General features: G+C 43.0%; 2 protein-coding genes across 2 annotated transcripts; both read left to right on the top strand.

The window, feature by feature from the left end:
* Positions 1–496: 496 nt before the first annotated feature.
* Positions 497–3,599, top strand: LOC120027326 (DEP domain-containing mTOR-interacting protein-like). The gene is made up of 5 exons (XM_038972246.1): positions 497–739; positions 1,564–1,695; positions 1,822–1,892; positions 2,044–2,148; positions 2,329–3,599. Exons 1-5 carry the CDS (start codon positions 721–723, stop codon positions 2,455–2,457), a joined length of 456 nt encoding a protein of 151 aa, XP_038828174.1. The 5' UTR covers positions 497–720; the 3' UTR covers positions 2,458–3,599.
* Positions 3,600–9,166: 5,567 nt separating this feature from the next.
* LOC120026809 (collagen alpha-1(XIV) chain-like) lies at positions 9,167–21,990 on the top strand. Its single transcript, XM_038971522.1, has 5 exons — positions 9,167–9,257; positions 16,002–16,118; positions 19,830–19,969; positions 20,131–20,236; positions 21,923–21,990. The coding sequence occupies exons 1-5, from the start codon at positions 9,167–9,169 to the stop codon at positions 21,988–21,990; spliced, it is 522 nt and encodes a 173-aa protein (XP_038827450.1).
* The last annotated feature ends 497 nt before the right edge of the window (positions 21,991–22,487 follow it).

The following is a 22,487-nucleotide window of genomic DNA, read 5'->3' as shown; positions in this document are numbered from 1 at the left end:
CTCAATGACAATCAGCAAACACATGGACGCTTTTGTTTCTAGAAACAAGTATGTTTGATCCTATTTTGTTCTATTTGCTACTGCTCTTAAATTTCCTGTAGGTTCTTTGTTTTCAAATGACCAATGGTATTATATAGGCCTGTTATATAATTGGGTAAATACGTTGAATATTGTATTTGTAGAAGCAAATACCTCATGCTGTCAACAGCTAGGAATGTTCTTGATTTATCTCACAGAATGCCATTATCACTAGGTCATTATCAGCAGTTTGTTTGTCTATTTGTCATTGTGGATGTTGTTGATGTTGTTGAACCTTCCCGCTGTCCACGTCTCTCATACATTTACCATGACAGAGAATGTGTGTGTATGTGTGTGTTTATGTGTGCGTATGTGTATGTGTAACAGAGAATATCCAGTCATTCCACCCCATCTTGCCTGACAGTGACCAGTGGAAAACTACACTGTGTCTGTCCCTACCTCCATTAGAACATTAGTGATCCCAATGCCTTTCTCAGCTCTTATCTCCTACCCTGGGATAGCCTGGCAACAAGGCATCCCTCAACTCCTCCCTCTCCCTCCAAGCCAGCCTAGAATGTTTACTCTTTCTGGGGGTTAACATTTAACATTTACACCGGAGCACCATAGCTGACTGCAGCATCAGAAATAGTAGACAGCAACTTCCCAAGTTACTTGGCACTTTGAAGTGGATTTAATTGTATTATGGGACCTCGGACAGCTGGTAAGGGCTACTTTTATTATGTGAGGCAAATATGTGAAAAGTGTTGATTTTAGGTATACTGAAATTGTTTTAGGTTTACTTGCTACTTGCTATATATTATTGTGTCTCTTGTTAAATCATAAACATTGGTGTTGAGTTCACCTTTATGAGTGTTGTGAATACAATGGTATAACAAGTAAATGTGGAACTGTTTTCACTTGTACTTGGGCTCTTACTAAGTATTTTTAAATTATCACATTTATTTGTTATTTTGGAGAGATTGAGAACAATTTTATTGATGACAAATGATAGATCAGTCCAATTATAGTAAACTATAAATTAGAAGAGATACAGAACATAGATGAAAGCACTATTGCATTGAGTTTGACTGGGGGTGAATTCTACCTTTATTTTATGTGCCATCATAATGGTATGCTGGTGATTGTTATGTAGCTAAGTGCAGTATCCATAGCTACATGGATAGGCTGGTACATAAATATTAGCTTGTCAGGAAGTGTTATTGTGATATCAATCAGGTCAGGGAGTGTTGATACAGCACATTGTGTGGCTATATTTGATTAACAGCAGACGCTTAGTTCTTTCAAAACACTCATATATGAAATGGGAGGCAGGTATGTGGTGTGTGTTTGATGTGTTCTACTGTAGATACTACAGCACAGTAAACAGTTCTGAATGTGTGTGTGAAATTTCATAATGAATAACATGGCTTCCTTTTGTTATTAGTGTTTTTTCCTCTCAGTACACTTTGTCAATCACTCTCAATTATACAACATGTCTATGTTCTCTCCGTGCGATATCTCTATATATTCTTCTTCTCCTCTCAGTCACTCCATCCAAGGAAAGAAAGATGGTGTCTGGGGCGCATGATAACAGTCTTAGTAGTGGCAACATTGGGTATTATAACAGAGGCCCCACGCTTACCCCTACCTCACCTGTGCTGTCAAACCCCAAATCAGGTAAGAGTCTCTTTGGTCTTAATCTAAAGCTGTATCATGTCCTCTCTACTGTACAGATTCAATATAAACACCACTGTTCATGATTACACTGAGAACCTGCTAATTAAGTGTTTGTTCCATTGACAGTGCTGAAGAGACAAGTGAGTCCAGAGGAGCTGCAGAGACCAGGAAGCCCATACATAAAGAGGACGTTTACAGTACGTTACCATAGTGTTATCTCTTATTCATGCCAAAAGCATGAAACTCAACCAAATATCATTCAAATCCATAACGTTTTTCACGAGTACATTATATTTGTGATTTTACTGACTATTTTCTTTTTAAGTAATCTGATCAATCTATATCCAGATTGTGGGTGATGCGGTGGGCTGGGGATTTGTGGTCAGGGGGAGTAGGCCATGTCACATCCAGGCAGTGGACCCCAGTGGGCCTGCAGCAGTAGTAGGAGTGAAGGTGAGTACCATGGCATTGTGGGACATGTAGTGTAAAGAGCAGCTCCAGTGCCTCCGGGTTGATAGCTTTGTCAAATCAATATTGTTAGATGGGTACGCAATAAACGTCTTCCTCTGCTGTATGCAGCTCTCATAAATGATCTTCAGTACATACAATATTTGACCGAAGTCTGTTTTCCAGGTGCGCCAGTTTGTGGTCTCTGTCAATGGTCTGAACGTCCTGTCTCTGGACTACAAGATGGTCAGAAACCTCATCCTCACTGGAAAACGAACCGTGGTCATGGAGATTATGGAGGAGTCTGATTGTTGAGGATGAGGTTGTATTGTATTCGGTTACAGTCAGCTTAAGGTCTCAGTCACCCATTGGCTCTTGGAGGCGGAAAGCTTAGAGTAAGAATGTGGACTGTATTGGCCCAAATAAATCCATAGAAACCTTATGACCTTGATATGGAGCGAAATGGACTTAGCTACATCATCGACCTGAGACGAGGGTCACAGAAACAGCGACCCCACAGAAACCTGATGAGCCCCACTGTGAAGACGTGTGTTTACATCATCAGTCCGAGACTGACCAGTGTTCCGTGGTTAACATGGTTCCAGCTTGTGCTTTTGTTCTCTTGAGGCGGTTTAGACTTTTGACCTGTGCGCCTACTCATTGCCATCCCCCTGCTGTTTGCTTTTCCATCCACTCCCTCCTATGCTCCAATGGAGGGTTCCTTCCTAGAAAGACAAGTATTTAGGGTGTTGTTGATAAGTGAGGTGGCACATATTGTAAACAACTCCATGCTTTCTGACATGGCAGTGTTTTTAAATATAAGTTGTTTTGTTGAATTATCTTGGCATTTTGCTTTGAATATGTTTGGCATTGAATTCTTAAGTTTGGTAGCAGGAGCAATTTAACCATTGTATTTATATTGGCCTGAAAATAGCACAATACTGTCAAACTGCAGACCACATACTGTCGAGCAGCATAAAAAGGCCTGGATGTCATCTTGGTTTCTCAAATCAAATAAAACAAATCTGATTCCATTGCAATGTTTTTGGAAACCCACAATACTGACAAAAGTTCAAATAATCAATCAGTAGTAGCCTATCAATATGTTATTCATTTTTTATTTTTGAAATAACAAATGAATGTATTATGTCAAAGTGAAATAGATAGATTATAGCAGCGATATTGTGGATTTTGTAGAATACTTCAAGTGTAATGCATGATCACATGGTCCAACATAAGGTATGAAGGACCAAAAGCACTAAGGATGTGTACTAGTATATAGCCATATACTGTAGCCTGACCCTATACATTTGCTATGATCAACTGATCTTTAGAGGGTATTAGTGCAGCCAGGCCAGCAAGGAGTATCTACATTTGTGTTAGTGTTTGATCAGTGTGTAAATATTTCAATTAGCCAATGAATTAATAAAATAAAGTAATTCAATTCAAAATATCAGCAAATGTGTATTTCAATGTATCAATGTTTATGATATGATTAATCACTTGCAAATAATACATTTTATAATCTTTAAAAAAAAGGAATCACATCAAATTAAGCAAATTATTTTAGCAACATCAAGATTATGGCTAGAATTTTTACTCTGCTTCAATCTAATGGCAATAAAGTAACAGCATGTATTGAACCATGACAGGTAGTTTAAACTGCAATAAAATAAGAAATGACCTTGAAGATCATGATCGACAGGATCACATTGGCATTCATAGATTAAGTGGACATAATATCTGGTCAAGGAGAGCATGGTGCTATAATATCGTAGATGGGATAATTCCATACAGTACATGGAACAACATTCAAAAACGTAAACAGAGCCATAGATTCCATATGGCTCTGACCACCAGGTGGCAGTATGTACCACATATACAACTCATATTCGCAAATTGGATCTCATTGAATGAATATCCAAATCTCTTTTACAGGCTTTTTCAGTACTTTAATATGTTTTTTGGTTTTGTCATCATGTTTGTTTGATGTCACATTTGCCACAATAATATTACAATCAATCGATCACATTTTTTATAAAGCCCTTTTTACATCAGCTTATGTCACAAAGTGCTTATATAGAAACCCAGGCTAAAACCCCAAAGAGCAAGCAATGCAGATGTAGAAGCAAGGTGGCTAGAAAAAAACTCTGTGGAAAGGCAGGAACCTAGGAAGAAACCTAGAGGGGAACCAGCCTCTGAGGGGTGGCCAGTCCTCTTCTGGCTGTGCCCAGTGGAGATTATAAGAGTACATGGCCAATAACAAACTACAAGCTTTTTCCCTGCATTATATATTTTTTCCTGCATTATTATTAGGGCTGCTATCACTACAGAGTAATAGAGGGATACAAACATATCCAGCTTCGCTCCAGTTAGTTTAGGAAATGTAGGTTAAGATAACTCTCTTGAGGGCATTGCAGAGGTTAAGGGCTCAAGGGTTTAAGTGCAGTAGCATGGAATGCTCTTTAGATGGGTCAGGGCATGTGTCAAGGGCAGAAATTGTGAGCTATTTCAAACTCCATCTAGTGGGGGGCTCAGCATTATAAATGCACAATAGATTTTGAAAATATTATTCTTTATCACCTCTGTCATGACCATGACCTTGGTGTCATGGCTATGCCTAAAACATGGCGTTCCTAACTACCCCTCTGAGCTTATAGAGAAGCATTTGACATTGGGCCAACTGGGAAAGGTGCGTAGCCTAAGACTGCATGGGGTTACCCATGCTAACTGTACTGCATTCAGTCACAGCCATCCTTTAGTCAATGACGTGTTAACTGTCCATTGATAAATGAGTAGTAGTTTGATGTGAGATAGTCTAATCAAAACAGCTATCCCGAAGTTACTCAAATAAGTTTAAAAAATATATATTTTTCAACAGCAAGGGTAGAGCCTGTGTGTTTGGAGCCATTTAATAAAAAAATGAATTGTGTGAAACATTAAACTTGATTGGATATTCATTTAAAAAAAAAATTAGGCTGCACTGGAGTGCCATCCTACTCATAACACCAATGTGGCAAATTCGGGGGTAACCTGCCAGGGACTCTGACCATCAGTTCAACACCTTAACCATTATTCCAAGAGGTCCAAACCTCTTGAAGCAGTTGCTAGGTTGTACTAAGTTTGCTGCTATATGTTCAAAGTTAATAGTATCTTAGCTTGGGTGCGTGCTATACAGATCCTTGGGACGCCCCTAACCCATTGAAGTTGACATTTAAAAAGGTTAAGGTAAGGGTTAAGATTAGGGCAGAGGTTAAGGTTAGTGTTTTCAGTTAGGGATGTCCCAAGGATCCTGGATTCCACTGGGCTTACTTCCACAGGCATGAACACATTTGATGTGGTCAAGAAAGGTATTTTTTAACAAATTCACTTTCCAGAAATTATTTTAGCCCTTACCCAACCAATAAAAATAAAACGCACCCTGATGGTACATATTTTGGTTACATAAGCATAAGATTGATAGACACTTTCATACATGTCCCATTTCATATTTAGCCAAGAACAACTTGCTGCACCCTGATGATAATGATAGCCAGATAGATGGAATGCAAACAAATAATAGAGCAGAGATGTGGATGGAGATATTATAAATTGAAACCTAAAATTGTTGACATATTCAGATTTTGAGAGGACTAGGCTACTCAGAAACCATGCATGTAGCAGGTTCACAGGTAAATATTGTTGTTATAGGCCTACGTAACAACACGTATGTATGTGTGTGTGTATGTAATATAATAATAATATACATTATGCCAAGATGCCATATGGCTGGCTGATTAAGCTACCTAAATGTTTCAGCCAAATCAGTAAATTCTCCCCTGAGGAACGAACAATTGCACGCGCTCGTGCTGACCAGAAGCGCGCGAAAAATACATACCTGAAAAAAAGCTCGCAGACGAATGTTAAAAACAGGTAGTCTGCCCCGCCGGCGGTCAGACATTTATCTGCCTCTATCGAGATTTAACGAGGGGAAGGAATGAATAGCTCAAGGGATGGGTGAATGAGTACCTCACGGGATGGGTGAATGAATAGCTCAAGGGATGGGTGAATGAATAGCTCAAAGGATGGGTGAATGAATAGCTCAAAGGATGGGTGAATGAATAGCTCAAAGGATGGGTGAACGAATAGCTCATGGGATGGGTGAATGAATAGCAACGCGGGATACACCCACCTTCGCAAATCTGACACTGAAGGAGCGCGAGCTGAAGATAGTTTGCCAACAGCCGGCGAAGGAAGACACGCATGAAGGGTCCATTTGGAGCAATACTACCTGTAAACAAATGTTTTGAAAAAGGTATGATATATCTTCTTTGGTTTGGGATAAAGTCAGTGTTTTATTTCTACACATTCAAAGTAGAAGTGGTAGGAAGTGGAACGTCACCTGTCAGTGGTGGTCGTGGGGGCGCGTTTGACAATTTATGCAAATTTGGTTTAGTCAATTTACTTTATCTGTCGTATTTCGTCGATACTGTTTGTTTATCTCATTTATAATTAAAATATAATGTACAGTCGTTTTCAATGTTTTCCTAAATCTGTAGGCCTACACGAACCATTATCGAGGATAGTTGACTACTGCTGTGGTTTGCCTGTAGGTTACTCCTGCAATTTCTCATAATGCAAAGATTAGAATGCTATTTTTTTAGCCGAGGAGAATGATTAGGCATGGCGAATTGAAGTGCTGCTTTGAAGTGTCAGCGAGCCTAATGATGAAGTATTCCTGTTGAAATGTTTGCATAAGTTTGATATAAAGGTAAAGGTGTGACATCATCTTTTTTTTTTACATCTTCAATAAAAAAAAAAAAGACTAATTAATTTTGCATAATTGCATGCATTTGATTCCTGCCACGGTACTCTGCAGGATCATGCCACGTTTCAAAGATCCTTTGAATGGTTTATGGGTGTCAGTATGGTTATGTCAAAGTTTAAAGGCTTTGATGAGTTCGTTGTTTCCAAAGTTATTTGAAATTTAAATGGGAATGCACTTTTGTATCTACATTCTTAGAAGTTTATTAATAATATTTATTGTATTGCTCTATAACTTATAGGGATGTGCATCTTTCCCTTTCAAGGCGATTCAACCATGTGTTTGATGTATTTGATACCATTCCAACTATTCCGCTCCAGCCATTACCACGAGCCTGACCTCCCCAAATAAGGTGCCACCAACCTCCTCCCGTGCTAGATACATGAGCTCCAATACGATACAGGAACAATACGTTTTAGTTTGAAATGATTCCGTGCGAATCGGTTTGATTAGAGAACGCGTCGAAGCGATTTGGTTTGATGTAATACGATACGATGCACTAACATTTGTTGCGTAAACACGTACATTTTCCATTCTAAATTCAAATCTGATGCTGATGGAGCTCATGAAATGGGCCTCTCTGAGCTGGATTTGTGTGTGTGTGTGTGTGTGTGTGTGGTGTGTGTAAATGATGTATGTATATGGTGTATGTACTATCTAGGCACCTTAGCTGAGCCATAAGGGAGACAAGGCATCTACCATCCCAATACCACTATCAGATTGGGGGCAATGTAGCCAAGGTTTTTTGTCCATCCCCCCACTTTGGTTCTGAAATTGTCACCCACTAATTATCTTGTCATTTTTGCAGATTATGTGTTTGAGCTACTAATGTATCAATATTAGTTGCTTACAAATTAGTTATGACATAGCCAATGAATATATAGCACAACTTTGGATTACACCCCCATCTCAAAATGGAATTGTTTTGACCATTTGTAAGTTTTTACTGAGGGATCTTCTCTTCACCTCTTGCTTTGGCCATGCAGTGCGCCTCGTGTGTTTACTGTCCTCATTGTGAAATGATTAACTTTACCCTGTGTATCTACAAATAATTATATACACTGATTGTTTAAAGTAAAACTACCAAAACTATTGCTGATGGTGAACCTGAACAATACAAATAAAATATATTAGTAATCCCTGTTCAGCTGGTATAGCCAGATGAGAGTTTCCACTGGGCACAGACATCAGTTCAACATCTAGTTTTGATTTACATTTGGTTGAGTTTTCAACTAACGTGAATTCAACGTCATTGGATTACGTTTAAAAGACGGGTTAAAAAAAGACCAAATGTCCTTACGTTGATGACTTTTAGCAAATCCAAACAGTTTTCCACGTTGATTCAACGTCATCACATAGATTTTTTGGGGTTGAAATTATGAGGAAACAACACTGGGTTGTGTCTCAGGTAGCTTAATTTAATACCAGTAAAACACAATTTTCAAAAGCACATAGATAACAATAACCTAGCAAATGACATAGGTTGTCACTCAACTAATAATGCCTAATATCACACACGCAAGCCATTTTAACGTTTGAATTCTGAAGGTGCCACGCAGATGTGCAAGATCAGGAACAGGCCGCATACCTCGCGTTGGTCAGCATGCGAATCTAGGCACAATGCGCTGTTTGACTAGACTACTGATATTGCCTGGGGTTGTTCGGCATGCAAAATGACATTTAGATCAATGACTGTCAACACAGTTACATGTAGTTCGACAGTGAAGGAGAGGACGCATCAGTTGTCACAAAATATGAGGTTTTTGGAAGGTAGAAAGAATGTAATACGAGAAGAAAAAAATTGTGAACCGGCGACTTGTAACATTGTTACATTTGGATCTGTTTGGGGTCCACAAACCTACGCACTTAATCGGGGACCTATGCATATCGGTGAATTGTTACATCCATAAGAACTTTTATAATTCCATCCCTTATTTTGAAAATGCATTAAAGGGATAGTTTCAGTTATTCCAGTTATTGCGCTAACGCTAGTTAGCATTGGCTCGCGAAACTACCTCTAACTTACTTCGTACTGGACGCAGATACATAAAAATGGTATCCACAAGTTCATCTGACTCTGGGAAGGTATAGATAATTGTGAAAACCCCAAATTATCCCTTTAATAATGGAAGTAATTTTTTTTCAATAGCATCAAGCATTGTCATTCCCTTTAATGTCTCCTCAGGTTTTCTGAGCTCCTCTCCTTTACCAGTGTGAAGGATGCAAGCTATAGGACTGAAGACGTGGGTATGGAGTCCTCTACTCTGTCTGGTTCTTATCTCTCTCTTACCTGTGCAAGCTCAGGGTCAAGGTAAACACAATCGTATAGGCTGCTCCTTATCCTCTGTCATCTGGTGTGTGTCTTTTTGATGTGCAGCTTTTGTCGAAGCATTTGTCTTTGTGTCACTGTCACTTTGTGATTATTTTACTTCAAAGGGAAAGGTCACTATTTTCTGGTATATTGGCACATTTTTGTGTATAATATCACATCATTAACATTCCATTTGCAGTCGACTCAAGTGCTTTCAGAATATGCTTTGACATGAACTACCTACCCTTACTGTATATATCTGCCTTTGACCTTAACCTTGTTGATGTGAAGAAGAACAAGAACTGCATCCTCAAACAGCTGCCGTTTGTTTATCTGGGCTTGTCTTGACACCGTTGCCCAGTCCTCAAGTGAAACAAACCACAGCATTCCTGTGCTAAGAGTGGACTCTGCGCTATGCTAACCTGGGCTACAGTATAGTGTCGCTTTGAGTTGTATTGTAGCATTACACCTTGGACAGCATCCATTGGTTGTCGGCAGAAGCCTTCTGTTCTGAAGAGCTGCCCTCTGGTTTAAGATAAACAACCTGTCCCTTTTACAGGTCTGGGTGGGCGGTCAGTTGGCTTCCATGCCCATCACCCAATATGGCCCTCCTTATAATCAATCAATCAAATGTATTTATATAGCCCTTTTTACATCAGCCGATGTCACAAACTGCTATACAGAAACCCAGCCTAAAACCTCAAACAGAATTCAATGCAGATGTAGAAGCACGGTGGCTAGGAAAAACTCCCTAGAAAGGCAGGAACCTAGGAAGAAACCTAGAAAGGAACCAGGCTCTGAGGGGTGGCCAGTCCTCTTCTGGTTGTGCCAGGTGGAGATTATAACAGTACATGGCCAAGATGTTCAAAAGGTTCATAGATGACCAGCAGGTTCAAATAATAATAATCACAGTGGTTGTAGAGGGCTCAACAGGTCAGCACCTCAGGAGTAAATGTCAGTTGGCTTTTCATAGTCGATCATTCAGAGTTAGAGACAGCAGGTGCGGTAGAGAGAGAGAGAGTCGAAAACAGCAGGTCCAGGACAGGTAGCACGTCCGGTGAACAGGTCAGGGTTCCATAGCCTCAGGCAGAACAGTTGAAACTGGAGCAGCAGCACGACCAGGTGGACTGGGGACAGCAAGGAGTCATCAGGCCAGGTAGTCCTGAGTCATGGTCCTAGGGCTCAGGTCCTGCGAGAGAAGAGAGAAAGAGAGAGAGAGAATTAGAGGGAGCATACTTCACACAGGACACCGGATAAGATAGGATAAATACTCCAGATATAACAGACTGACCCTAGCCCCCCGACACAAAGTATTGCAGCATAATTACTGGAGGCTGAGACAGGAGGGGTCGGGAGACACTGTGGCCCCGTCCGACAATACCCCCGGACAGGGCCAACCAGGCAGGATATAACCCCACCCACTTTGCCAAAGCACAGCCCCCACACCACTAGAGGGATATCTTCAAACTACCAACTTACTACCCTGAGACAAGGCAGAGTATAGTCCACAAAGATCTCCACCACGGCACGAACCCGAGGGGGGGCGGCAACCCGGACAGGAAGATCACGTCAGTGACTCAATCCACTCAAGGATTGACACACCCCTCCTAGGGACGGCATGGAAGAGCACCAGTAAGCCCCTGTAGTAGGGTTAGAGGCAGAGAATCCCAGTGGAGAGAGGGGAACCGGTCAGGCAGAGACAGCAAGGGAGGTTCGTCTCTCTAGTGCCTTTCCGTTCACCTTCACACCCCTGGGCCAGACTACACTCAATCATAGGACCTACTGAAGAGATGAGTCTTCAATAAAGACTTAAAGGTCGAGACCGAGTCTGCGTCTCTCACATGGATAGGCAGACCATTCTATAAAAATGGAGCTCTATAGGAGAAAGCCCTGCCTCCAGCTGTTTGCTTAGAAATTCTAGGGACAATAAGGAGGCCTGTGTCATGTGACCGTAGCGTACGTGTAGGTATGTGCGGCAGGACCAAATCGGAAAGATAGGTAGGAGCAAGCCCATGTAATGCTTTGTAGGTTAGCAGTAAAATCTTGAAATCAGCCCTAGCCTTAACAGGAAGCCAGTGTAGAGAGGCTGGCACTGGAGTAACACATTTTCACAGATTATTTAAAATGCATTACACTTTCCATGTCTGACTTGTTCCAAACTTCCCATGGGTGCTTGAGGCCTCATAAACCCTCACCAGCCTTCTGGCTGTTTTAAAAAGACAGCTATGAAAAATATATATAAGAACTTAAGCCTATCTTCACACAGGCAAGTCCTTTGTCTTGGAGATGTTGTACTACTAGTTTGTTTTGGAAATGTGCAAATGAATGCACCAAGTCTCTGAAGGTTTAAAAAAACACACTCACAAACAACACACTTTCTAATTCTCTCACTCGGGGAAGCGACATTCTTCAGAGAAGAGGTATCTTTTTTTCAGAGAGCAATAAGCCCTGCTGAATACCCACCCCCCATTTTCAGGTTGGTGAGCTCGGTACAGTATTATAATTTGCCTGTTTGCACCATGCACCATCTCCGGTCTCTTTACCTTCTAATGAGTTAACCCTTTCTATGCGCTTGATTGTATTGTTTCCATACCTACATTAATGTCTGAAGGTATTTAAAGAATACATTGGCAAAATATATCTTGCCTGCTCTTAATGAGGACACTAACAAGACAAGTTTGTGTGACTGTTTGCAGTCTTTTCCGTTGTTACCAAATTGGATGGGAATGTTTTTTTTTGTTGGTTTGTTTGTTTTTCTCTGGGATTTGGTAATGCCTATTTCTGCCTGATGTGCAGAGCTGATGGGATGTTGACCCAGGAGGAAGTGGTGAAAGTGGTATATCGCTCTACTTGCAGATAGATATCTTCTTGAAGACAGGAATAAATGCTATTCCAGTGCCTTTCAATTTGTCGCTGCTGCAATTGAAAAAAAAAAGGCACATTCTACTCTGAAAAGGCCTCAAAGTAAAGAGCACACTCTTTGTAATACAATCTCAATTCGACTGCTCCGGCGAAATGCAATCATGATGAGATCGGGGATGGTACTTTGGTGCTGAGATAAGTGCTGCACAAAAGACCCCCCGCCAAAAGAGATATGAGAGCTATCAATGGCAAAGGAAGGGAGAGAATGTGACTTTGCTTTTTTGTGACATCTGTGGTACTCTTTGAATCTGTATCTTTTTAATTGGCCAAGATTCAATCTTTTAGGACTGTTGAAACACAGATGGAGAGTGCCTGTTACCTCGCCAAACACTGGCTGGAGTTCAATCTAACTGTTTCATAATCACTTTTAACTGGGGAATCTCGAGTTTCATGCATTTCCATTGGCAAAAAAAATCCCCAAACCCTTCACACTCTGCTAGTTACTGAATTTGGAGAGTTTTTTTCAAAGAACATTGGTGTAACGGTGGTCCTCCTCCTCTTCAACCGAAAAGGAGGAGTAGTGAGGGAACCAAGGCGCAGCGGGTTGTGAACACATAATTTATTTAAAGACAAGACGAAAAAACACGAACTTCACTATAACTAACAAAACAACAAACGGAGTAGACAGACCTGGACGACGAACTTACATTAAACACGAAGAACGCACGAACAGGGAAAAATAGACTACACAAAATGACGATGTACAAAAACAAACCGAACAGTCCCGTATGGTGCGACAAACACTGACACAGGAGACAACCACCCACAACGAACACTGTGAAACAACCTACCTAAATATGACTCTCAATTAGAGGAACGCCAAACACCTGCCTCTAATTAAGAGCCATACCAGGCAACCCTTAAACCAACATAGAAACAGAAAACATAGAATGCCCACCCAAACTCACGTCCTGACCAACTAACACATACAACAAACTAACAGAAATAGGTCAGGAACGTGACATAACCCCCCCCTTAAGGTGCGAACTCCGGGCGCACCAGCACAAAGTCTAGGGGAGGGTCTGGGTGGGCATCTGACCACGGTGGTGGCTCAGGCTCTGGGCGAGTTCCCCACCCCACCATAGTCAATCCCAGCTTACATCTCCCCCTACAAATGACCACCCTCATATTACACCCACTTAATCTTTTGGGTAACATCGAGACAAGGGGCAGCACCGGGATAGAGGGATAGCTCAGGACAGAGGGATAGCTCAGGACATAGGGATAGCTCAGGATAGAGAGGTAGCTCAGGATAGAGGGGCAACTCCGGACTGAAAGGCAGCTCCGGACAGAGAGACAGCTCTGGACTGAGGGGCAGTTCTGGATAAATAGCCGCTCTGGGCTGAGGGACAGCTCATGACTGGCTGACGGCTCTGGACGCTCATGGCTGGCTGACGGCTCTGGACGCTCATGGCTGGCTGACGGCTCTGGACGCTCATGGCTGGCTGACGGCTCTGGACGCTCATGGCTGGCTGACGGCTCTGGACGCTCATGGCTGGCTGACGGCTCTGGACGCTCATGGCTGGCTGACGGCTCTGGACGCTCATGGCTGGCTGACGGCTCTGGACGCTCATGGCTCACTGACGGCTCTGGCAGATCCTGTCTGGTTGGCGGCTCTGGCAGATCCTGTCTGGTTGGCGGCTCTGGCAGATCCTGTCTGGTTGGCGGCCCTGGCAGATCCTGTCTGGTTGGCGGCTCTGGCAGATCCTGTCTGGTTGGCGGCTCTGGCAGATCCTGACTGACGAATGGCTCTAGCGGCTCCTGACTGACTAACGGCTCTGACGGCTCGGGACAGACGGGCGGCTCTAATGGCTCGGGACAGACGGATGGCTCAGACGGCGCTGGGGAGACGGATGGCTCAGATGGCGCTGGGGAGACGGATGGCTCAGATGGCGCTGAGGAGACGGATGGCTCAGATGGCGCTGCGGAGACGGATGGCTCAGATGGCGCTGCGGAGACGGATGGCTCAGACTGATCCTGTCTGGCGGAAGGCTTTGGCTGCTCCTGTCTGGCGGAAGGCTCTGTAGGCTCATGGCAGACGGGCAGTTCATGCGGTGCTTGGCAGACGGACAGTTCAGGCGCCGTTGGGCAGACGGCAGACTCTGGCCGGCTGAGACGCACTGTAGGCCTGGTGCGTGGTGCCGGAACTGGAGGCACCGGACTGGAGACACGCACTTCAAGCCTATTGCGGGGAGCAGGGACAGGGCACACTGGACTCTCAAAGCGTACTATATGCCTGGTGCGTGGTACCGGCACTGGTGGCACCGGGCTGAGTGCACACACATCAGGACGAGTACGGGGAGAAGGAACAGTGTGTACAGGGCTCTGGAGACGCACATGTGGCTTAGTGCGTGGTGCCGGAACTGGAGGCACCGGACTGGAGGCACGCACCATAGAGAGAGTGCGTGGAGGAGGAACAGGGCTCTGGAAACGCACTGGAAGCCTGGTGCGTGGTGTAGGCACTGGTGGTACTGGGCTGGGGCGGGGAGGTAGTGCCGGAAATACCGGACCGTGCAAGCGTACTGGCTCCCTTGAGCATTGAGCCTGCCCAACCTTACCTGGTTGAATGCTCCCCGTCGCCCGACCAGTGCGGAGAGGTGGAATAACCCGCACCGGGCTATGTAGGCGAACCGGGGACACCATGCGTAAGGCTGGTGCCATGTAAGCCGGCCCGAGGAGACGTACTGGTGGCCAGATATGAAGGGCCGGCTTCATGACATTTGGCTCAATGCCCAATCTAGCCCTACCAGTGCGGGGAGGTGGAATAACCCGCACTGGGCTATGCACACGTACAGGAGACACCGTGCGCTCAACTGCGTAACACGGTGTCTGCCCGTACTCCCGCTCTCCACGGTTAGCCTGGGAAGTGGGCGCAGGTCTCCTACCTGCCCTTGGCCCACTACCTCTTAGCCCCCCCCCCAAGAAATTTTTGGGTAGTACTCACGGGCTTTTCGGGCTTCCGTGCCAGACGCGTCCCCTCATATCTGCAGTTTTGGGCTTGATTCTCCGGTCTCCAGCCTTGCTTCCTTGCTGCCTCCTCATATCGCCGCCTCTCTGCTTTCGCTGCCTCCAGCTCAGCTTTGGGGCGGCGATATTCCCCTGGTTGAGCCCAAGGTCCTTTTCCATCCAGCTCGTCCTCCCAAGTCCAGTAGTCCTGTGTATTACGCTGCTTGGTTCTGGTAATTTGGTGGGTGGTTCTGTAACGGTTGTTCTCCTCCTCTTCAACCGAAAAGGAGGAGTAGTGACGGAACCAAGGCGCAGCGTTTTGGAATGACATGATTTAATTAGGACAACGAAAACACGAACTTGACTAAAAACTAACAAAACAACAAAACGGAGTAGACAAACCTGGACATGTGAACTTACATAAAACGCAGAACTCACGAACAGGAAAATGACTACACAAAAGACCGAACTCACAAACAAACCGAACAGTCCCGTATGGTGCGACAAACACTGACACAGGAGACAACCACCCACAACGAACACTGTGAAACAACCTACCTAAATATGACTCTCAATTAGAGGAACGCCAAACACCTGCCTCTAATTAAGAGCCATACCAGGCAACCCTTAAACCAACATAGAAACAGAAAACATAGAATGCCCACCCAAACTCACGTCCTGACCAACTAACACATACAACAAACTAACAGAAATAGGTCAGGAACGTGACAATTGGTTTTTACGCCTCATTGAACTCCAACCACTGTCTTGGTGTCATTAACCATGCATTCAATATTACTATTGAATACTATATACAAACGCTTCTTGAGTTAGTCAGTTATTGTAAAACTGTGTTTTCTGTCTTTTTTTGTCTAGTTGCCACCCCACGAAGACTTCGTTTCAAAGTCCTGAGCGCAACCCAGCTGCATGTGTCATGGAAAGAACCGAAAGGAGACTTTGAAAGCTACAGATTTATTTATAGCACACAATCAGGTAAGGTCCAGCAATGAGAACGAACGATCAAGTTACGATTCGGCCCTGAAGGAGGCTGTCTAACTTATGTTGCGTGTTTCACAACAGCTTTATACTTGCAGTGTAGAAAACATAATTACATATCAACTAAACATCAGATGATAATGTAATCGGGTTATTACTCGTCTCCTATGACATGAATGTCTTCTGGAGGTTTGACTATAGTCATGACAATTGGAGTAGGAGTTGAAGAACACACAGACTGATGGGTAATAATCATGAAGAAAAGAGGAGAGTGGCACACACTTTTGTACACCCATTTTCTTATTGCAGTGAGAGAGCCAATGTTTTTGGCGTGCACTTGCAGTAAAGAAATAGGAGTACTTCAGAGTGTGTGATTTTCCTGTATTTTATAGTCATGATGAGAAATGAACTCCAAACATCCATTTTGTAATCTATAATAATCACTATGATTGATACACCTATTAGGCGATTGACTCACTGTGTAGTACAGCCTACCATTTCGCTTCTCAAGTTGTTCTTAAGGAAACATATTAATACATGGCCCATTCTCAATGTATAGATAGACTCCATGACATTCCACCATGGCTTTTACTTTGTCCTTACTTGAAGCTGTAGCTTCAGTGGCTTGCCTGGCCTTGAGCTGGTGTTGATCAAGATAATGGAGTACTCATCAGATAAGACTCAGTGAGCAGAGCAGAAGCAGCTGTATCTAAACTGCCTGAGGCCAGCCAGGGCATGGGACACAATCTCATCCCACCCCTGGCACCCTGCTGAACGAGCACATTTCCCCCACAAGCTGGCTTCCTCTGGTGAACTTCTCTTCATGCCAGCTGCAGAATGGAGGATATTTCAACCTTTTCTTCCAGACCTGGGTTCAAATAGTATTTGTTTGTCTTTTTAAATGCTATGAGCTTTTGATCGAGCCTACCTGGAGTACGGGTGGCGAGGTTTGCCCTTTTGGGGCTATTCCTTTGGTTCCTTTGCACCAGGCAAGCTCAATCTTGCGCAGCTGAAGTATTTTCGTATTTTAAAGAAAACTAATGCTATTTGAAACCAGGTATGATTTCCCTCTTCTCTCTTTCTCTCCACCCCTGCAGTTCAGTGTTTGTCATTGCTCAGAATGGCATTCCAATTGCGGAGTCAGTCAGAGTTTTTATATTACGTGTGGGTTGAAATGGGAGCTCCTGAGAGAGGCTAGTCAGTGAGCCTTTGTTCGTTGAAGAAGAGTTACTTTGACAGAGGGTGACACCCGCAGACATACACAAATCATCATGATTGGGGTGGAATTGAATGCAGCACTGGATTGTGGGTAGTAACTCTTACTCCCTTCTCCAACACTTAGGGCTCTATTTTAACAAACCCAATGCAATGGTAAATCTTAGCGCTGGCAGTAGCTCTATAGGTTTAGGGGTGTGTCAGAAATATTTTTGCTATTTTCACAACCAGAATTATAGGCGTAGTAGCTGGTAGTGGCACGAAAGGGGTAGGGTTTGATTAATACATAAATTGGAGGTGTGACGTGGGCTTGGCCACCTAATACTGCATGCAGTGACAAGTTCTATAGGTTATTGACAGTCTTTGCGTTGTTGTCAATTTGGCAGGGGGCACGAAATATTCTCATCCTAATCTATTGTGGATTGATATTACATTTATTAAATAGCATAGGCTACAGTAATGAGTAATTGACAGTCAACATTGTTGAAATTGGCTTCAACAAGCATAGGCCTAAATGTATTTATGCATCCCATAAATTGTTTTGTATGTGTGAGGCATGTTCTTAATAAGCAAGATATAGCCTAGGCCTACCCTTGATATGGTGTTATAGGACTGACTGAATAATTTGAATATGTTTGGCGGAGCACGTCTTTGGTAGCCAGACAAGAGGCGCTCTTTGGAAATGGGGATGAATACAAGCTGAATGGAGTCTCACTGCAGTTAGGCCTATGTGAATTGTGAATAATGCAAAAGCATGATGGCAAAAGCCTCACAAGTAGACCATTATTTTTAGAAACCCTTAATCGATAGTCTCCTTGGCTAATGCATGGCCAGGATAAGAAATACAAATAAAAAGGGGATATCCGCTCACATTTTTGCTGCTCCCAAATATTATCTTTTAATACAGCTTTGGTGATTAAGATGTATTTCAAAGCGATCTCACGGGCCAAACCCTTAATCAATAGTCTTGAGTACTTGCTGAATGCATTGGGCAGGACAGAAAAAAAACAGCCTTCATTGAGCGGAGGGGAGGCAATGGTTGGATTTTAATCAAATGAAAGGAAATGAGGTTGAGGTTTAGGGACACAAAAAGAACACCTCTCTTGTTCCATGTGCATATTTGCGCATATGGGCTCTGTACATCACGGAAGAATAGGCTGCGCTTCCGCTGTCAAAATCCATGTCGTTACTGCTAAGACCAGCTTTTGGTTGGTCTTAAATATCCCCACCAGCGCTGCCTGAAATTGGCACTTTGGTGCACGTTTTTAAGGACACACCAGATATTGCCACCCCTCCCACCTCAGCGCAGGAGAGCTCATATAAGAAAGGTAAATTACCAATCCTGGCGCAAGTGTTTGAAAGTTGCCGAGCACCGGTCCAAATTGCCAATGAGCGTGATTTTGACATTGCGCTGGCTTAACACCAGCCAAAATAGAGCCCTTACACTCCCATCTTCATCAGGTTTCAAAATGCACATTGACTTGACCGTTATAAGATACAGGGTAAGGTAAGTGTGACCACTGTGCGTTTCTGATGGATTATGTATCATGTATACGGAGTGTGCTGTATCAACACAGACATTTTGCTGAAAAATATAAAACAATCAGTGGTTTTCAAGTATGCTGTGGTACATTCGGAAGTATTGGTCAATAATGCCTATGAATGACCTATGATGGACACACCCCCCCACTACATCATTTTTTGAATCATCTTTAAACAAGATCTGACAAGGTATGACACCCCCATTTCTACAACATGCCCACTCACTTCCATTTGCAACGTGTTGCCTTCAGGCCATGCAAAGCAGATGTACCATCATTGTAATAAAGGAGGAACTGTACGTGTCAGTGAAACCGTGAAATATGAGTGTTAAATGTCATGATAATTGTAATTCCGTAGTTCTGTTCTGATATGCAGAACAAGAATGATGAAACCTAAGGTCAATGCATAAATAGTACATTTGAGCTACTTAGCTACATTACCTTAAGTGCTTCAATGCTCAACCAGTGTCAATTGATCTAAATGGATTTTGAATCAGTAGGCAACACAGTGAGTGCATTCTCATGTTTTTTTTTTACAAACAGCCCTGTTAAGTTGTTTTTGAAGAGAGAGACAGTTGAGTGAGTCCAACTGAGGTTCTTCATGTGCTGTGGGTACTGCTTAAAATAATTCAGGTGTGTTGGATCACGGAGGCCTCTCTTTACTTGTCCTGCAGCACCCGTTTAGCCGCTGACTAGTTCGTTTACTGCCAATATACCCCCGTAGCAGTAGTATCCTTCATTGCGACTAGCACGTCAACTCAACATCATTGTCATTCCTGACATTTCACCTGGAAAGGAGATTTCAAAAAAGTCTAATTTAAATTTTATTTTTTTAAACTACTTTTATTATGATAAACTAATTTTCAATAGAATGCATTTAATAAACAAATCAGAACACAAGTGAAACCAATTTCTAAGTTTGGTCTTGTTTGTTACTTTCTTCCAATTACAGATGCAGAGGAGACTGAACTAGAGGTGACAAAGAAGGAAGCCAAAGTGATCATAGACTTTGACCCCAGAAAGTTGTACATAGTCAAGGTCACTGCTGTGAAAGGTGCTCAGAAGAGCAAGCCACTTCAAGGAACATTTAAGAGTGAGAAGAGCCTTTTAACTTTTACAACTTATTCTATGATTTCATGAGGTTGTTTATCAAAGGAAATAGTTGATCTGTGTGATTGACATTGTTCTAACATCTTTGACAAAATGTATTCTACAGTATAATGTGTCAATGGAAATGTGTTTGGTTTGTTTCTGCCCAACTTTCAGAGCCTGACAATGAGAACGTACAGCCCCAGAATGTACGACCCAAAAACCAGAAAGACACCAGTGTCACTGAGGAGAACAATGAGATATCTGAAGGTAAGGTCGAAGGTATGAGTGACCAACCTCTGAAATCTGGAAATTGCTGTGGCTGTCTTCAAATCGCAATTCAAAACCTGGATTTCAACCAGGATTTCAGCATATAGAAGATTCACTTGACGACACACAGGTAAGTTGGAGCTCCAGAGGCCTCTTGGTTGGTGCTGAGGCTATCCCTGGCGGTGGAGTGGACTGCTGTACATTTGTCATTGGGAGTGGATGCGACAATTAGAAAACATTGCCCTTGTGATATTTTTGTTTGAACTTTTCTGAAGAAGAAAGGCCTTGAATGTGATCCTCATTCCCACTCGCTCTTTGGAGAAACAACTGCAATGTGCTTCATTTCAAGTAGACTTTGAAGGAAAGTTCAGGGTTGGAAAATGGTCAAAAATAAGCACTGGACATTTCAAAGCATTTTGGAGCAATGATCTACTTGTGAATGCTGTGTTGAGCAAAACCAAGGTAAACCTTAACTATTTTCCTTTTAAAATGAGCATGACGTTGTTATAAATCTGTCATGACCAATGATCGCCCAGGATCTAAAAACAGGAATGACGGAAGTTTACCAACAGTCATCACGAACCACCAAACATGGTTGTAGATGTCTATACAATGTTCAGAGAAGATACAACAGTAGAATACACACATACATTACATCAAATAAATAGTGCATTAACCCTGATAGAAAGCTGTAGTGTCATAGGAGTCTACAGCTATGTCTCAGGGCTAATACTGAATAGGAGGATTCAGCCCCAACTGAAATAACCTTTACCCTTACAGATGTTATATATGCAATAGTTGCAGAGGTGTTTTAACACGCATTCAAACAGGTAAAAGAGACGTAAGGGACTAAGTATTGATTATTTGCAACGGATTGATCTCAAAGTGTCTGAACATAAGAGTTGTCTGCAAGAAAACTATTTTCTGCCACATTATTGCAACTTGCCTGTATTCAGCGTTATTTAAAAAAAACAGGGATTTTGTAAGAGCTGTTGGTGGGCTGAAACAGGCTATTAGTGGGAGATTTAGGAGTTTGTTTTCAGACAAAGAGCGTAACAGTGTTTATAAAACTCCTGTGGTGTGTGTGTCTCATGGCGATTTGGACCTCGTCTGTGTTTCTGGCATAAAGAGCTATGATTTGGCCGAGGTGTCAAAAAGTATTTGAGGGAAGGCTTTGCAGTTATGGAATGTGGTGTAAGGATCCCTGTGGTGCTTTGAGATCTGCGATGGATCACCTGCCGTCTCTTAAAATGCCTATGGGTAAAAGACAGAAGGGGGAAACTAACTCAGATATAATGATGCTGCTTTGGTTTCTCCCTCACTCCATCTTCTTTCTCTCTTTTCCTCTCAAGCTCTCATTTATTCCTCCTCGCTGTTTCTCTCCTTTTTCTCTTTCTCCCTCTGCACTCTCCCTCACTCTATCCATTGCATGTAGACAATTGACATAGACAGCTATCTCCTTGCCCACACTTGCAGAATACCGTTGCTATGTTATCGTGGGGCCCATTCAAGGATGTCTCCAGCCTTGGTAAGTAAACCCCCTGTAGCTCCCTGCCTGCTTGCCTACCTGCCTGGGTGTGCAGGGATGCCAGAGGGCATACAGGTGTGCCCAAGGCCTGGCAGACACCTCAGTCCCACACAACCTAGCACTTAGCTCCATGTATATCCTCTCTGAACTGGTCCCAGGAAGGATATTGGACCCTGATATTGATGAATCTTCTGGGGCCACATCCGGCGTGGCGGTGGTGTCATAAGGGACATATACAGGTGATTAAGGCCAGATGACTCATGCGTCACCATGGCAGCGCTTTTGTTGTACAGGGGCCGGGGTTTGGGACCGAGACTCGGGGTTCATTGACACATTATGGAGCTGGAAAATTATTGGTGTCAGTCAGTTAAAGGATAAAATGGAGTAGTTTATGTATGACAAATTGATTTTCAGCCCCTTTTGGCTCAAGAGGAATAGACGGTTATGGGCTTGTGCTGTGTGGTATATTACAGTGCCATAACATTATCATAGGCATTACTTAACCTCTTAATTTCATTTCAGTTTGTGCTTCCCATGCCAGCTTTTAGGTATATTCTATATGTAGCAGCATAAGCAGTTACCAGTATATCTGAACCGATAACCGCAACCAGTACCAGACCATATCCTTTACCTTTTAGCTAGACTGCTTTCAGTTCCTGCTACCTGCTCAAGTTAGCATTAGCTTATCTGCCCTGTCGCGTTAGGGTCAAGGAAAATATTACG

The sequence above is a fragment of the Salvelinus namaycush genome, chromosome 32 (assembly GCF_016432855.1).
Source record: "Salvelinus namaycush isolate Seneca chromosome 32, SaNama_1.0, whole genome shotgun sequence".
Classification (NCBI taxonomy): domain Eukaryota; kingdom Metazoa; phylum Chordata; class Actinopteri; order Salmoniformes; family Salmonidae; genus Salvelinus; species Salvelinus namaycush.
The sequence above is the reverse complement of the archived record's forward strand: the minus strand, read 5'-3'. Positions and strand labels throughout refer to the sequence as shown.

What these genes read in the sequence shown, in the direction of transcription:
- LOC120026809 (XM_038971522.1), top strand. Translation starts at nt 9,167, where the DNA reads ATGCAAGCTATAGGACTGAAGACGTGGGTATGGAGTCCTCTACTCTGT. An exon ending in TGTGCAAGCTCAGGGTCAAG is followed by an intron (nt 9,258 to 16,001) that starts GTAAACACAATC and finishes TTTTTTGTCTAG; the next exon opens with TTGCCACCCCACGAAGACTT. An exon ending in CACTTCAAGGAACATTTAAG is followed by an intron (nt 19,970 to 20,130) that starts AGTGAGAAGAGC and finishes TGGTTTGTTTCT; the next exon opens with GCCCAACTTTCAGAGCCTGA.
- LOC120027326 (XM_038972246.1), top strand. An exon ending in GCTGTCAAACCCCAAATCAG is followed by an intron (nt 1,696 to 1,821) that starts GTAAGAGTCTCT and finishes TTCCATTGACAG; the next exon opens with TGCTGAAGAGACAAGTGAGT. An exon ending in CAGCAGTAGTAGGAGTGAAG is followed by an intron (nt 2,149 to 2,328) that starts GTGAGTACCATG and finishes TCTGTTTTCCAG; the next exon opens with GTGCGCCAGTTTGTGGTCTC.